Source organism: Thalassophryne amazonica, chromosome 12 (genome assembly GCF_902500255.1).
Source record: "Thalassophryne amazonica chromosome 12, fThaAma1.1, whole genome shotgun sequence".
Taxonomy (NCBI): Eukaryota; Metazoa; Chordata; class Actinopteri; order Batrachoidiformes; family Batrachoididae; genus Thalassophryne; species Thalassophryne amazonica.
Window position 1 is genome coordinate 39,556,388 of NC_047114.1, and position 16,058 is coordinate 39,572,445.

At 46.6% G+C, this 16,058-nt stretch overlaps 1 protein-coding gene across 1 annotated transcript in view; it reads right to left on the reverse strand.

The window, feature by feature from the left end:
- LOC117521472 (peroxiredoxin-6-like) overlaps nt 1–15,294 on the reverse strand; it is a 35,299-nt gene extending 20,005 nt beyond the window's left edge. The window contains exons 1-2 of the mRNA XM_034182775.1: nt 15,091–15,294; nt 2,553–2,709 (exon numbers count right to left, since the gene is read on the reverse strand). Coding sequence (XP_034038666.1) covers nt 2,553–2,709; nt 15,091–15,182 — 249 coding nt within the window. The 5' untranslated portion in view covers nt 15,183–15,294. The remainder of the gene's footprint in view (nt 1–2,552; nt 2,710–15,090) is intronic.
- Nucleotides 15,295–16,058: the final 764 nt, after the last annotated feature.

Sequence of the window (16,058 nt, forward strand, 5' to 3'; positions counted from 1 at the left end):
TGCAGCTGCTGAGAAGCACCATCTAGCCATGTTTTGACCATCTTAATGTGTTTCTGTGTAGGCTCTCAGTTGTCCAGGTGGTTTCCATAGTAGAGAAGCTTGAATCTTCGACTGGACTGGGTTGCTTGACGTGAGGACGTTTTGCTTCAAATTGCAGAAGCTTCCTCAGCTAAAATTCTTGCTCTGGTAATCTGACTTCTGTCTGACCCTTGTCGAGAAGAACAAACAGAAGCCACAAAAACTGGAGTTTTAAACCTAACCAGACACCTCCACACGTTTGAGGACAAGGAAGTTAAAATCTTAGCCAGAGAGAAGAAATGGTTTGAGAGAGGGGTGAAGGAGGCATTCTATGTGAAACAGATGAAACCCAGCCTTAACCAGGGAGGGGGTCTGAGACATGCTTTGTCCCCTGTTTACAATGGGGTACTCAGATCAAAGCAGTTTCAGTCTTTTGTTCATGGTAATGAGTCATTCACGTCATCAGGAGAGGCGTCAGTCCCATCGTTAGGAGGGACAGCTACCCTGTCCTTAGGAGGGTGCTAACTAGAGCACATACAAACAGCAATTGATCTACAATTATTACTTGTTTACCGTAATAATGGCACACATCAGAATTAGGACAACACGTATACATTTGTCTTGCCAATTTTCCGGTAGATCAGGGCAACACAGGGCATATAGGTGCTAACAGGTGCTAATTAAAGCAATTGTTTAGTCACTAGCCAATAGCAGTCTGCCTCTCGGTAGGAGGCGTCTGGTTAGGTTTAAAACTCCAGCTTTTGTGGCTTCTGTTTGTTCTTCTCGACAAGGGTCAGACAGAAGTCAGACTACCACAGCAAGAATTTTAGCTGAGGAAGCTTCTGCGATTTGAAGAGAAACGTCCTCGCGTCAAGCAACCCAGTCCAGTCGAAGATTCAAGCTTCTCTACTACGTCTTAATGTGGTGGGGTGGGTTTCCGGAGGGGGGTATATGCAGGGATGAGTTGCAGAGAGATTTGGTATGACTTGCCTGTAGGTGGTGCAACTGATATTAAGCGCTGTAGCCTCACTTATTATTGGTGTAAACCTTGTCCAGTCTGTTTTCTCCCCTTGTGGCACATTTGACATGTTGATGAAGTTTGGGGAGCACTAATTTTAATTCCGCATGATTAAAATCACCTCTGATAATGTGCACCGCATCCGGATGTCAGTTCAGCTGGAGGGCAGAGGGCAGAGCTAGCATTAGCATCCGGTGGAATGTAAACAGTGGTTATCAAGACTCCAGTAAACTCCCGAGGGAGGTAAAATGGTCTGCATTTAACAGTCAAATATTGTCTAAGTCTAGGTAACAGTGGCTGGCTATCATCACTGTATTGTTACACCAGTTGTGGAGGTACATACATAACCCTCCTGCTTTGTTCTTACTGGAGCCACTGGTCCTGTTGAGGTGCTGCATTGATTAGCATGCTAACTCGATAGCCGAGTCTGGGATGGATGAGTGTATCCAAGTTTCTGTAAAGACTATGGCACAGCAGTCTCTGGTAACGTTATTCACCGGCCAATCTCACGCTCCATTGTCTCCTCACTCATGAACAAGACCCCAAGCTACTTTAACTCCTTCACTTGGGGCAAGACCACATTCCCTACCCGGAGTAGGCAATCTATCGGTTTCTTGCTGAAAACCATGGCCTCAGATTTAGAGGTGCTAATCCTTACTCCAAACGCTTCACACTCAGCTGCGAAGTGACCCAGTGAGTGCTAGAGGTCAGGACCACATCATTTGCAAAAAGCAGTGATGAGACCCTGAGCCCAATAAACTGAAGACCCTCCTCCCCTCAACTGCACCTCAATATCCTGCCCATGAATATCACAAACAGGATTGCTGACAAGGCGCAGCCCTGGTGGATGCCAACCCCCTCCCCCTCCCCCTTTCTCCGTGTCCACAAAATACATGTAGACTGGATGGGCAAACTCCCAGGCACCCTCTAGGATCCTTGTGAGAGTGAAGAGCTGGTCGGTTGTTCACGGCCAGGACGGAATTTCAACAACCAAGAAGCCTAGATGATGGGAATATTACTTGGATTGATATCTAAAGGTGATTAGATTTTGGAGTAGTTTCGTTAAAAAGTCAAGGTCAAGGAAAACATAGTCTAAAAAAACAGCTTTTTTGTAGATTTCAACAGCCAAGAAGCCTAGATTGATGACTGAAAATAGATGTTTTATATTTGTGATTGATTGGTATGAATGTCTCCAAAATGACATTACACAGAAGTCATACGATGAAGTTATACATAATCAAAAATCACTATTACAGATATCTGTACATTTATATTTTGGTGTTTATGTCATACAGGGTAGGTATCGGCCTTATGATGCCTTTCATTATGCATTTTATTGCCAAATAAAATTCACTTCAGTTTTGGCTCAATGAAAGCTCAGCTAGCTAATCACAGTCCACTGTCAGTGGTTACTGGCTGCACCCCTGCACTGACTTTTGACAGCATTCTGTGTCTGCTGTTATCAGTGTGATGTCACTCAAACCATCACAAACAGATGACTTCCACTGTATCTCACCTTGGTCCAGCCATGGTGGTCCTCAAGGGAGTCAACTGATAGGGCAATCATTTTGACGCTGCGTTTACTGAACTCTCCGCTGAGTCTGGCAGCTCTCCCCAGCTCAGTGGTGCACACAGGGGTGTAGTCTCGAGGGTGGGAGAACAGCACCGCCCATCTGGAACAAGAACAGGGACAAAGAGGATAGAGTTTACAGTGCAACAGGAGTGAGGTCAGATCATGGGGCATGCGCTAGTGCCGCTCATCCCTGCATCTACCACACTGGCAACCACACCCAGACAGACTTCAGACACCTCTTGAAAGTAGTTATCTGCCACATCCAGGTGAAACGTAGATACCATTTGGGGCCCTCAACACTGTAGCCAGTGGATGTTGGATCACGCCCAGAAAAATGTGCCATGTGGCCAAAATGTCATAGCAAATGTTTCCCCTCAGCACAAGTGATATTCCTCATTTGAGACTTCTCCACTAACCATTCATTTGACACAGTCATTCCAGTGGTACGTAAGGATCTTCCTTGGTCTTTGGGGATCTACAACCCCAATTCCAGTGAAGCTGGGATATTGTGTAAAATGTAAAATAAACAGAATACAATGATTTGCAAATCCTCTTCAACCTATATTCAATTCAATACACCACAAAGACAAGATATTTAATGTTCAAAGTGATAAACTTTGTTTTTGTGCAAATATTTGCTCATTTTGAAATGGATGCCTGCAACACATTTCAAAAAAAGTTGGGATGGGGCAATAAAAGACTGGGAAAGTTGATGAATGTGCAAAGGCACCTGTTTGTAAACAGGTGAGTGTCATGATTGAGTATAGGAGGAGCATCCTTAAAAAGCTCAGCCATTCACAAGCAAAGATGGGGCGAGGATCACCACTTCATGAACAACTGCGTGAAAAAATAGTCCATCAGTTTAAGAACAATGTTTCTCAACGTTCAGTTGCAAGGAATTTAGGGATTCCATCATCTACAGTCCATGATGTAATCAGAAGATTCAGGGAATCTGGAGAAGTTTCTACACGTAAGCAGCAAAGCTGAAAACCAACATCGAATGCCCGTGACCTTCGATCCTTCAGGCGGCACTGCATTAAAAACCGACATCATTGTGTAAAGGATTTACCGCGTGGGCTCAGGAATACTTCAGAAAACCATTGTCAGTTAACACAGTTCGTCGCTACATCTGTAAGTGCAAGTTAAAACTCGACCATGCAAAGCGAAAGTCATACATCAACAACATCCAGAAATGCTGCCGCCGTCAAAAGTTCAAAAGCCAGCATCTGTGATGTATAGGGGTGTGTTAGTGCCCGTGGCATGGGCAACTTACACATCTGTGATGGCACCATCAATTCTGAAAGGTACATCCAGGTTTTGGAGCAACACATGCTGCCATCCAAGCAAAGTCTTTTTCAGGGACGTCCCTGCTTATTTCAGCAAGACAATGCCAAGACACATTCTGCACGTGTTACAACAGCGTGGCTTCGTAGTAAAAGAGTGCGGGTACAAGACTGGTCTGCCTGCAGTCCAGACCTGTCACCCATTGAAAATGTGTGGCGCATTATGAAGTGCAAAATATGACGATGGAGACCCCAGACTGTTGAACAACTGAAGTCGAACATCAAGCAAGAACGGGAAAGAATTCCACCTGTAAAGCTTCAAGAATTAGTGTCCTCAGTTCCCAAACGCTTATTGAGTGTTGTTAGAAGGAAAGGTGATGTAACACAGTGGTAAACATACCACTGTCCCAGCTTTTTTGAAACGTGTTGCAGGCATCCATTTCAAAATGAGCAAATATTTGCACAAAAACAAAAAAATGTATCAGTTTGAACATTAAATATCTTATTTTTGTGGTTTATTCAATTGAATATAGGTTGAAGAGGATTTGCAAATCATTGTATTCTGTTTTTATTTGCATTTTACACAACGTCCCAACTTCATTGGAATTGGGGTTGTAGTATCAAAGAATCCAGTCTTCACCTTAGGTCACTGTTTACTGTCCACATCTCATAACCATGCAGTAAAACAGGCATGCCATCCTGGCACTCATCCACCTTTTAAGCATAGTGCACAAATTTTCAATAGGATTGAGGTCAGGGCTTTGGGAAGGCCATTCCAGAAGCTTAATGTTTGCCTCCTTTATCCAACCCACAACCAGTTTTGAGTAAAGTAACTTTATTGATCTCCAGGGCGAAATTAAGGAATGTGATGTGTATTTGGAATGTGAATTGATGTGTATTTGGGAGCATTGTTCTGTTGGAAGACCAAATTGTAGCCAAGTTTCAACCAGCTGTTGATTTGAGGTGTTGTGGAATTGGAGGTAGTCCTCCGTCTTCTTATGATGCTATTGAAAGCTTGGATCTTACTTTTGATCCAGGACAATCGCAAAACCAGACACTCTGACTCTTCACTCGGCTTCTCAAGTGCAACAACCAGGTCATCCAATGATTTCACGAAATCAAGATCAGTCATCCTTTTCTCACTAACAAAAGCAGTTGGTTTCCACCACAGTGCTACCCATCTCGGCTCCATACAATATCAAATGTCAAAGTATGCAAAATGTTCTAACTACTCAATAACTGCAGTTTTCCCACTTGATAATTTCAGTGTTTATTATGATGAAACCCTCTGATACAGACAGGTGCAAATGTGTTTGGACAGGAATGTAAAGATTGTTTTTGTTTTGTTTTTGCCTCTATACAGAGTTGAATAAAACACTCAACATGTTTTCATAATGTACATTTTAAACTTTTATTCAATGGGTTCAACAAAAATGTCCATTCTATTGGAAAATGTAAGCCCACTTGCAGTGGAGTGTGAGTGAAAGGGTTAATTAAAGCCTTTTATTCCTTCCAGTTTGTTGTCACTGTTCTATTTTGGGGTTTCACCCTCTCTGGTTACAACATATGTGTACTTATGCTGACATTTGTTACATAGAGGTCCTACTTTGGGCTAATATGTTTGTTTGTGATTCTTCATAACAAAAACATTTTTTCAATATGTATATGTCACGGACATGAACGAGCAAAGCTCTTCAGCATCTCACATGTCATTTAGGTCCTTCAGACATTTTTTCAGTAAATGCTTCTGGAGAGAATTAGCATGGCTAAAAATCTTCAGCTTCTAGGGGGCTACAGGCCTCTTAACCCCCCACCATTTTAAGCATTTTCTTTATTTGCATCTCACATGCCTGGAAAAAAGTCCTTACCATCTCATTTAGGTCCTTCAGACTTTTGTCAGCAAATGCTTATGGAGAGCATTAGCATGGCTAAAGGTCTTCGGCTTCAGGGCGGCTTAGGAGTCCATGGTTCAGATGATGTGTTCAGGTTTAAATCTGGCTCAGAGTTTTCTTCTTCTGCTAAGGTGGATTAGAACTTTTGTAGAACACAGCACCAACTACTGTACAGGAGGGACCTAGCAGTCAGTATATGCCACCGATTTCAAAATGGCTCTTTTCAACCAGATGTGTGGTGCCGTGATGTGCCAATCATCTGTGTGGCACCTGGTGTATCCCATCAGATTTCAGGGTAGTCCAGTGTCGCCCACCTCCACCCATGACAGCAAGTGTGCAACATTTGGCATTTCCTGTTTGACTGTGGATTCAACATTTAGCACTTCCTGTTTCAGTCGCAACTTGCCAGCAAGTGTCGATGCAGGACGTGTTCAACATTTTACTTCTTTTTATTTAATGAGACAAGCAAAAAGTTACACAGTAACCTTACAGAAGATTAAATACAACAGCAAAAACAACATACCAAAGAACAGGTTAATTTTAAAAAAAAAGCACACACACATCAAAACTAGGGGTAAATTATTTTTAAAAAAAATTCCAAAGTTAAAACACTGAATTCTCACAAGATCCCATGAGATCTTCTATACTGTCAATCCAGGAAGTGTTCAACATTTGACATTTCACTGTGTGCTCAAAATTTAGTACTTCCAGTTTCAGTCTCAACTTGCTGCGAAATTCCCACGAGATTCCACAAGATCTCATGTATTGTCAATCCAGGAAGTGTTGATCCAGGAAGTGTTCGTTTGACATTTCCTGTTTCACTGTGGACTCAAAAATGGGCACTTCCTGTTTCAATCTCAACTTGCCACTGAATTCTCACGAGATCCCACAAGATCTTCTATACCAGGGGTGGGCAACTTGTTCCAGAAAGGGCCAAGAGGGTGCAGGTTTTCTTTGCAGCCACTGGTTCCACCAGGTGATTTCACTCATTAATATCACTTTGAGCAGATGGAATCAGTTAATGAGTGAAATCACCTGGTGGAGTCAGTGGATGCAAAGAAAACCTGCACTCTCTTGGCCCTTTCTGGAACAAGTTGCCCACCCCTGTTGTATACTGTCACAGCGGCACAAAGCTCATATAATGCAGGTAATGACAGGTGATACAATTTTGAATTATTTGACATGTAACCCTCAAGCGACCGAGTGGGGTCATTTATGACCCCAGGCATATATTTTTGTGCACCATTTTCTAATTTTAATCAGAAAAACGTTTACTATTGTGAATTTGTCAATCTATTTGTCCTGCATTTGTTCATAGAATTTTACAAACATCGGTCCATCCGTGTGGCAAATATAATTAAAATTTGTGCGGGGTCACTTATGACCCCCTCGGGAAGATCTATGAGATTTTCGACATTATAGCTTCAGATGGTATTGTAATTTGCCAACTCTAATCATTATATTTTACAGTTTTGCAGGGAAGCCTGGCCAACAGACCTAGAACAGCAAGATTTACAGCTGCACAAATATTGAGACTGATTCTTGATACCCAGAGTGAGGATGAAAATAGCTCGTGATTATCACAAAGGATGACTGATGGGTTTCTTTGAGATCTGTGTTTCAAGTATTGGTATATTTGCTAATCAGCGGTTCTTCTATATTTGATGCTACAATTATCCTATACCATATTAGTCACTAAAATAGCTTGGTCGCTTGAGGGTTAAGTGATCTTGCACATGCACTGACTTCTGCTGTATTTCTGAGTAGAAGGTCAGAATTTGTGTTTGTGTAATACTGCTGTCTGAGATTCTCACAAACAGGGTTTAGTCATTTTCTGTTCTTAACCTTTCAGGTTTGATATTTTTATAACATTAGTAGTTGGACTACTTTCACAACAGGATGACGGCTGAGTGATGTGACACCAGACTGACAGGATGTGACACGTAAGTCAAAAGTGGAGGTAGAAGTGATGAGCTGCAGGTTTTAGTTTTATGTCAGCATTGTGATGATGCATCTCCAGACTCTTCAGAGAACCTTGTCTGCTTCACACATGTGGACTAATGAGTTATTTGCCTCCCATCTCACTTGTTAGACATCACAGAGACAACAGCATTGTACAGTGTCCTTATATATTTAGAGGTCAACTGAACTTTTGTCATTTTTGGGGTATATCACAGCTGATCAGCTGAGCTGGCTCCTGATCCTTCTGTCAGGATATTTGACATCTCCAGTGCCTGAGTCTTTGTTGATGATCCTCAAGTCAACTGCAAACCACTGACTCTCAGTGAGACTGCAGTTGGTGAACCATCTGAAAGTGGATACAGCTGCAGGGATCTGTGATAACGACTCTATATGGGTGGTGATACTGTTCTCCTATTGTTTCAAACAATATTTGCTTCCTTTTGAGAGATGGGCATCAGCTCAACTGACTAGAAGAAAGAACCTGTTGTTCCTCCATGGAATGGAAAGGCTGATCACCTGGATTGCAGCAACTACAGCGGTATTACAGTGCTCTGTATGCCAGGTGATGGTGAGGATGTAAAACTCTCTCAGGTGTTTTTTGATAATAGGAAGAAACTTCAAGCAGATCAGACTCAATGGGGTGGCATCTGCTTTGGCCATACTAACAATACTGTGCTTTTTTTTTTAATCAATGATACATCCATGAATATTTTTTATTAATTAATTCATTTTCTGTACCCGCTTCCCAACAGTCATAGGACAAAAGGTGGGGTACAACCTGGACAGGACACCAGTCTATGGCAGGGCCACATATCAAACTTCATGCACCATCATGAAAAGTGCCTGATTTTTGTGAAACGTTTTTTAATTTTACTATTTATAATCTTCCCCTTCTCCTAAATCTAACCATAACCATAGCATTAGTGTTGTGTGGGCCGCCAGAAGAGGAGGTACTGCTGGCCCACCACCAGTGGGCGCCCTGCCTGAAGTGCGGGCTTCAGGCACGAGAGAGCGCTGCCGCCACGGACACAGCCGGGGGTGACAGCTGTCACTCATTATCTCTTGACAGCTGTCACCCATCTACTCTACAACTCTTGTTGTTACGGGGTGTACACACACCCACACTTGACTGTCTTTGTTCTTCGCCAGCAGTACCAGATCCGACAGTCGGGGACGGTGATCACCTGGGAATTCGGGACTTGGCGGCTCCAGTATTCACCAGGTTCGGTGGCGGCGGAAATCGTGTGGTTCCGGCTCTTCTCAGGACAGACGTCTTCTATCCTCGAGCCTGCCCACATGTCACCTTTGTGGATTGACTGTTATCATATTCTGAGATTGTCTGTGTATTCGTTGTGCACCTTCACAACATTAAATTGTTACTTTTTGGCTCATCTATTGACCGTTCATTTGCGCCCCCTGTTGTGGGTCCGTGTCACTACACTTTCACAACAATTAGTGTCTGCACTTCCCTAACCACAACTCCCCAGACACCTCCAGTAACCCCACATTTCGTGTCCCCACCACGAAATGTAATCATCTCCCCCCCCCCCCCCCCCCCCCCAGTCACGAAAAGCACCCAATTTTCGTGCCCCCTTCAGGAACCCATAGAGTAATGTACTTTTCGTAATGCTGTCATGAACTGACATTATCACGCTTGTCAGACGAGGAAGGCAGGAGACAAATGCAGGACTCACTGGAACAGTTCTGGTTCAGAGAGGCTTTTACTGAGGTGCTTAGCAAGGTTCGGTACACAAGCAGACAGTCCAAGAAGAGCAACCAAAACCGAAACATCAGGCAGAGGCGTAGACAAAAACACAGGCAGGCAGTCAAAACACCAAGAGACAGCTTAACAAAACGTGGTACTGAGCTTGAAGCACTGGCACAGGGCACAATGATCAGGCAACACCCGGTGCAACTAGTGGCGTCTAAATACTCCCGGAACAAGTGTAGAAAGACCCAGAACAGGGCGTGACCCACTCACCGAGCACCACCCCCACCAAGCACAGTGAAGGCAGCCAAGAGACATACAGACCCAAAAAACCCAAACACAAACCACCCAGCCACAAAAGGGAACAAACAAGAACCCCAACATTAACATGATACATGACAGGACCCCCCGCTCAATGGCCGGCACCTGACGGCCCGGGGAACCCAGGATGCCGAGCATGGAAGTCCGCGATCAGTCCAGGATCCAAAACGAAACAAGAAGGAATCCATGAGCGTTCTTCAGGTCCATAACCCTCCCAGTCCACCAAGTACTGCACCCCCCGCCCACGCCACCGGGAACCCACAAGGCGGCGCACAGTAAAAACCGGGCCCCCGGCCACAAACCGGGCGGGAGGCGGGGGAACGGCTGGAGGGCACAAGACACAGGACCGAGCAGGCTTGACCTGGCTGACGTGGAAGGTGGGATGTATCCTCATAGTCCGGGGCAGACGAAGGCGGACAGAGACCGGAGTGATCACCCTCGTGATGGGAAACGGCCCCACGAACCGAGGAGCAAGTTTCCATGGCAGACCACAGAGGGAAAGGTGCCGGGTGGAGAGCCAAACCCGCTGTCCCGGGGAGTAATGTGGTTCTAGGGTCCTTTTCCTGACGGCAGCAGCCTTGTAGATCGCTGAAGAGCGCAGTAACGTCCGTCGGGCCCGCTCCCAGATTAGACGACAATGGCGGATTAAGGAAAGGGCTGAAGGCACCTGGGTGGTTAAGACTGTAGGAGAGAACAAAGAAGGTTGATACCCATGTGACACGTGCATTGGGGAGTAACCAGAGGAGGCAGACGGTAAACTATTGTGAGCGAGCTCTACCCATACTACTTGTGACGACCAGGAAGCGGGGTGCTGGGAGGCGAGGATACGTAACCCCTTTTCCAATTCCTGATTGACCCTCTCAGCCTGCCCATTCGCCTGAGGGTGATACCCGGAGGTGAGACTCGCGGTGACTCCCAGGAGTCGACAAAACTCACCCCAGAAGTGTGAAACGAACTGTGGTCCACGATCGGACACGATGTCCTGCGGGAAACCGTGTAATCTAAACACATGGTGCAACAGGGCCTCTGCGGTTTCCTTAGCTGATGGGAGTTTCGGTAGCGGAATGAAATGGGCCATCTTGGACAGACGGTCCACCACTGACAGAATAACAGTATGCCCCTTGGATGGCGGCAACCCGGTAACGAAATCCACCGAGATATGTGACCATGGTCGGGTGGGGACGGGTAATGGGTGGAGCTTGCCGGACGGTGAGCGGTTGGTTGACTTGTGCATAGCACAGACAATGCACGCCCCCACATAAGCTGTGACGTCGGGAAGTAACCGAGGCCACCAAAATCTTCCCTGGATGATCGTGGCTGTCTTCCCAGTTCCGGGATGACACGAAAAACGGCTGTTATGAGCCCACCTTATCACCTCCCCCCTAAGAGCATCTGGGACGTACAGTCTCCCCGGAGGGCAGTCCCGCGGCACAGAGTCACCGCGCGTAGCAGACCGGACCTTGGTTTCTATGTCCCAGGTGAGAACTGACAGGAAGCAGGACACGGGCAAGACCGGACCTGGGTCCGCCGGCACAGCCACAGGTTCGCCCCGACTGGAGAGCGCGTCGGGTTTACCGTTCTTTGTACCCGGTCGATAGGATAACACAAAGTTGAAACGGCTAAAAAAGATGGACCATCTAGCCTGTCTGGCATTGAGTCGTTTCGCAGAACGGAGATACTCTAGATTTTTATGGTCGGTCCATACCAAAAACGGAAATTGTGCCCCTTCCAACCAGTGTCGCCACTCTTCCAAGGCCACCTTAACCCCCAGCAGTTCGCGGTCTTCGATGTGGTAATTGCGCTCTGCCGGCGTCGGTTTTCGGGACAAAACGCACAGGGATGTAATTTCTGGTCTGAGGGTTGGATCTGGGATAAGACGGCCCCGATCCCTACGTCGGAGGCGTCAACTTCGACAACAAACTGTAGAGCGGGGTTGGGGAGGAGCAACACTGGGGCCGTGGTAAACCGTCTTTTCAGGCTTCGAAAAGCTTCCTCGCAGTCCAGCGTCCAGGAAAAGGGCCGGTGTACGGACGTGCTGTTATGCAGAGGCGCGGCCACCGAGCTGAAATTACGGATGAACTTTCGATAAAAGTTGGCAAAACCAAGAAACCGCTGGACTTCCTTGCGGTTCCTTGGTACAGGCCAATCACGCACTGCGGCTATCTTGGCTGGGTCCATCCGGATAGACCCAGGCGATATGATGAATCCCAGAAAGGTCACTGAGGACCTATGGAAGTCACACTTTTCTGCCTTTACGTACAACTGATTGTGTAAAAGGGTCTCAAGCACGGTACGGACATGACGGGCATGCGTTTCCGCATCCGGGGAGAAGATCAGGATATCGTCGAGGTACACAAACAGAAATTTTCCCAGACATTCCCATAGTACATCATTAATCAGGTTTTGAAACACTGCGGGTGCATTGGTTAAACCAAAAGGCATGACTAGATGTTCATAATGGCCAGTGGGGGTGTTAAAAGCGGTCTTCCATTCATCACCCTGTCTGATTCGCACTAAATGATAGGCATTACGGAGATCGAGTTTGGTGAAGAGTTTGGCGCCCTCTAGCAGGTCGAACGCGGAGGCAATTAGGGGCAGAGGATAACGGTTCTTTACTGTGACGTCATTAAGCCCGCGATAGTCGATGCAGGGACGGAGTGATTTATCCTTCTTTTCAACAAAAAAGAACCCCGCCCCCGCAGGAGACGACGATGGGCGGATCAACCCGGCATCCAAAGAGTCCCGGATGTAGTCGTTCATAGCGACACGTTCAGGACCAGTCAGAGAAAACAGTTTTCCCCGCGGGGGACTCATACCCAGCAATAACTCAATGGCACAGTCGTATGCACGATGCGGTGGCAGCGACTTTGCCTTGACCTTGCTGAATACGTCGGCAATATCGTGGTACTCCGCGGGCACACCTGCCAACTCAGGATTAGGGACCTTGCCGTCCCTGATGGTCATAGCAAAACAGCGCCCGGTACATGCGGAACCCCAGGAAGTGATCTGCCCGTCGGACCAGTTTACGTATGGACAATGTTTACGTAACCAGGGATGCCCCAAAATGGCGGAGTGAGTCATTTCATCGAAGACATGAAAACTGATTGTTTGTAATGAGTACCGGCTATGATTAATTGAACGGTCTCCGCGCGGTGGGTGATGTGACCCAATACGTGACCGTCCACGGCATGTATACCCAATGGTCGTGAAAGACGGTGAAGTTTGAGGTGCAAAGACCTAGCGAGGGAGGAGTGCATCAAATTAGCATCTGAACCGGAGTCCACAAAAGTCGGAACAGAACATGACGTATGCTTGGATATTAACTTGGCAGTGACCATGTTACGGGGAGAGACGGAAAGAATGGAATGTTGACTCACCCGGCGTACCCGTTGTGACCGCACGGGGGCACCCCTGGCATGGCACTCCGTGACCACATGCCCCACCTGACCACAATAGAAGCACAGGCCCTGATCTTTCCGCCGCTGTCGCTCCTCGATGGTCAATCGGGTTCGTCCCAGCTGCATCGGTTCATCAGCGGCAGCCGGGAGTGAGCCAGAGGAGGACGCCGAGGACCCGACGTGGAGAGCGGACTCAGCGTGCTGGGACGAGGCACGCACGTCCCGCCGGGGCCGATCCGCCAGCCGGCGATCGGTGCGGATGGCTAACGCGATTAGCTCGTCGAGTTGCTCCGGGAGGTCGATGGCGATCAGCTGGTCCTGGATCTGCGGAGACAGGCCTTGAAAGAACACGTCATGGAGTGCGGCCGGGTTCCATTCGCTCTTTGCCGCGAGGATGCGGAAGTCGATGGCGTAGTCGGCAACTCTTCTGTTACCCTGCCGGAGGCGCATCAGGGACCGGGCTGCCTCACGGCCCGGTGACGTATGCTGGAACACTTGGCGGAGAGCGGTCTGGAACGCCTGGAGAGTACTACACGCCGGGGACTGTCTGCTCCACTCTGCCGAGGCCCACGCCGCGGCCCGGCCGGTGAGGTGAGTAATAATGAAGGCGATCTTCGCCCGGTCGGACGGAAACATGGCTGACATCAACTCAAAGTGCAGGTCACATTGTGTTAGGAACGGTATGATGTCTCCGGATTCACCAGAGAAATGTTCAGGTCGAGATAGCTGATTGCAGACATCAGGAGCAGCAGTGGGTACCGGCGGGGCCGCACTCAGTCCCATCGGTGGCTGGTTGGTGGTTGCCGAGGCAGACGGTGTCTGTGGCGTCAGAGAGGTTACGAGCTGGTTGATCTGAGAGCTGACAGAGGACATGAAGGCGTCCTGTCTTGTGGCCAGGTCGGCTATATTGGTGCTTAAAGCAGTGATGCGGTCTTCTTGTTGGGCCAGCTGGCGGCTATGGAAGCGAACGGCCTGCTGGAATGGATCCGAGTCCGCTGTCTCCATTGTTGGCCTGATCGTTCTATCACGCTTGTCAGACGAGGAAGGCAGGAGACAAATGCAGGACTCACTGGAACAGTTCTGGTTCAGAGAGGCTTTTACTGAGGTGCTTAGCAAGGTTCGGTACACAAGCAGACAGTCCAAGAAGAGCAACCAAAACCGAAACATCAGGCAGAGGCGTAGACAAAAACACAGGCAGGCAGTCAAAACACCAAGAGACAGCTTAACAAAACGTGGTACTGAGCTTGAAGCACTGGCACAGGGCACAACGATCAGGCAACACCCGGTGCAACTAGTGGCGTCTAAATACTCCCGGAACAAGTGTAGAAAGACCCAGAACAGGGCGTGACCCACTCACCGAGCACCGCCCCCACCAAGCACAGTGAAGGCAGCCAAGAGACATACAGACCCAAAAAACCCAAACACAAACCACCCAGCCACAAAAGGGAACAAACAAGAACCCCAACATTAACATGATACATGACAGACATGACTCATTCACACTGGTCAAATCAGAATCACCAGTATTTTTTTTTTTATTTTAATATATTTGTTGTACATATTTTAAAAGTGGATTTCACTGCCTTCCTTATTTGAACACTGGCCAGTGAACTTGTGTTTGTCTTTCAAATTATTTGCATTAACAAATTATTTGCAGCAGTGAGCTTCCTTAACTGAGCTGAACTAATGCATCCTCTTTTTACAGTGTAATTACGACACATTTCAGTTAATCCACAATGTAAAGCTGAGAATCTTTAAATAATGTGCACTTTGAACATATATTGAACTGGCTGTGACACACAGCTAAAAAGCAAAAGTCAAAATAAAATTGGACTTGCGTAATGTTCGCAAAACAGAAGGTGTTAAATCTGTAACAGCAACTGCGCGCGTTCACACTTTGAAACAAAATCTACTCACGAGTCACCGAGAAATTCGTGGAATTTAATTTTTCCAAACGTTGTTTCTGCTTCAAAATTAGGAAATTCATCTCCGAGAAGCATCCCGGGCATGTTGAACTTGGTCGTTGGAGTCGTTTCGTTTGCGCAGCAGAAGTTGTGGTGACAAAACGGTCACTTCCCTCTGAGCACATATTTGCATAAAACATTCACTGTGAACCACACAGGACGACTGAAAACACACCTCACACTGACAAATGGGGACATCAGCCAGTTACAGCAACGCCAGTGTCGAAAACTGGACCATATTTACGCACAACCGATGCGCCGGGACGCAATAAGGTTTTAATTACTTAGGTAAAGTTAGAAAGATATTCACAGATTCGAAGTTCACGGCTCAATAGATCTGAAGAGAAACGTTGTAGAAAGACAAACACCACTAGTTTCTAACCTCAGGAAGATAGACAACGAGCTACAACCTTATTTTTATCCATAGGAGCCGTCCTCTGAGCTGAAAAAAATAACACTGATCTGAACGGGCAGCCGGCAGAGAAACGGAAGATTAGGGACCGTCTACAAAGTGCATACATGGAAAAAAAAAGACACCAGAAAATTATTGAATAAACCATTGTAATAAGGAGTGATATCACCAAATTCACTGCACACATCAGTGGGGTCCTGCTGATTATACTACAGAGTTCAGTTTGGAAAGATGCCATTATGAAAAACTTTGCAGAATTTTTTATTTTTTAAATTTTTAATAGCATCAAAGTCACAAGATGTGGTGTCACCAAATTCACTGCAAACAACAGCCATGTCCTGTTGATTATACCAGAGCACTCAGTTTGGGAAAAATAATTTTAAAAAATTTTGGAGAATTTTTCATTGATATTTTCAATAGCATCAAAGTCATAAGATGTAGTGACACAAAATTTACTGCACACAACAGTGGTGTCCTGCTGATTATACTACAACACTCACTTTGGGAAA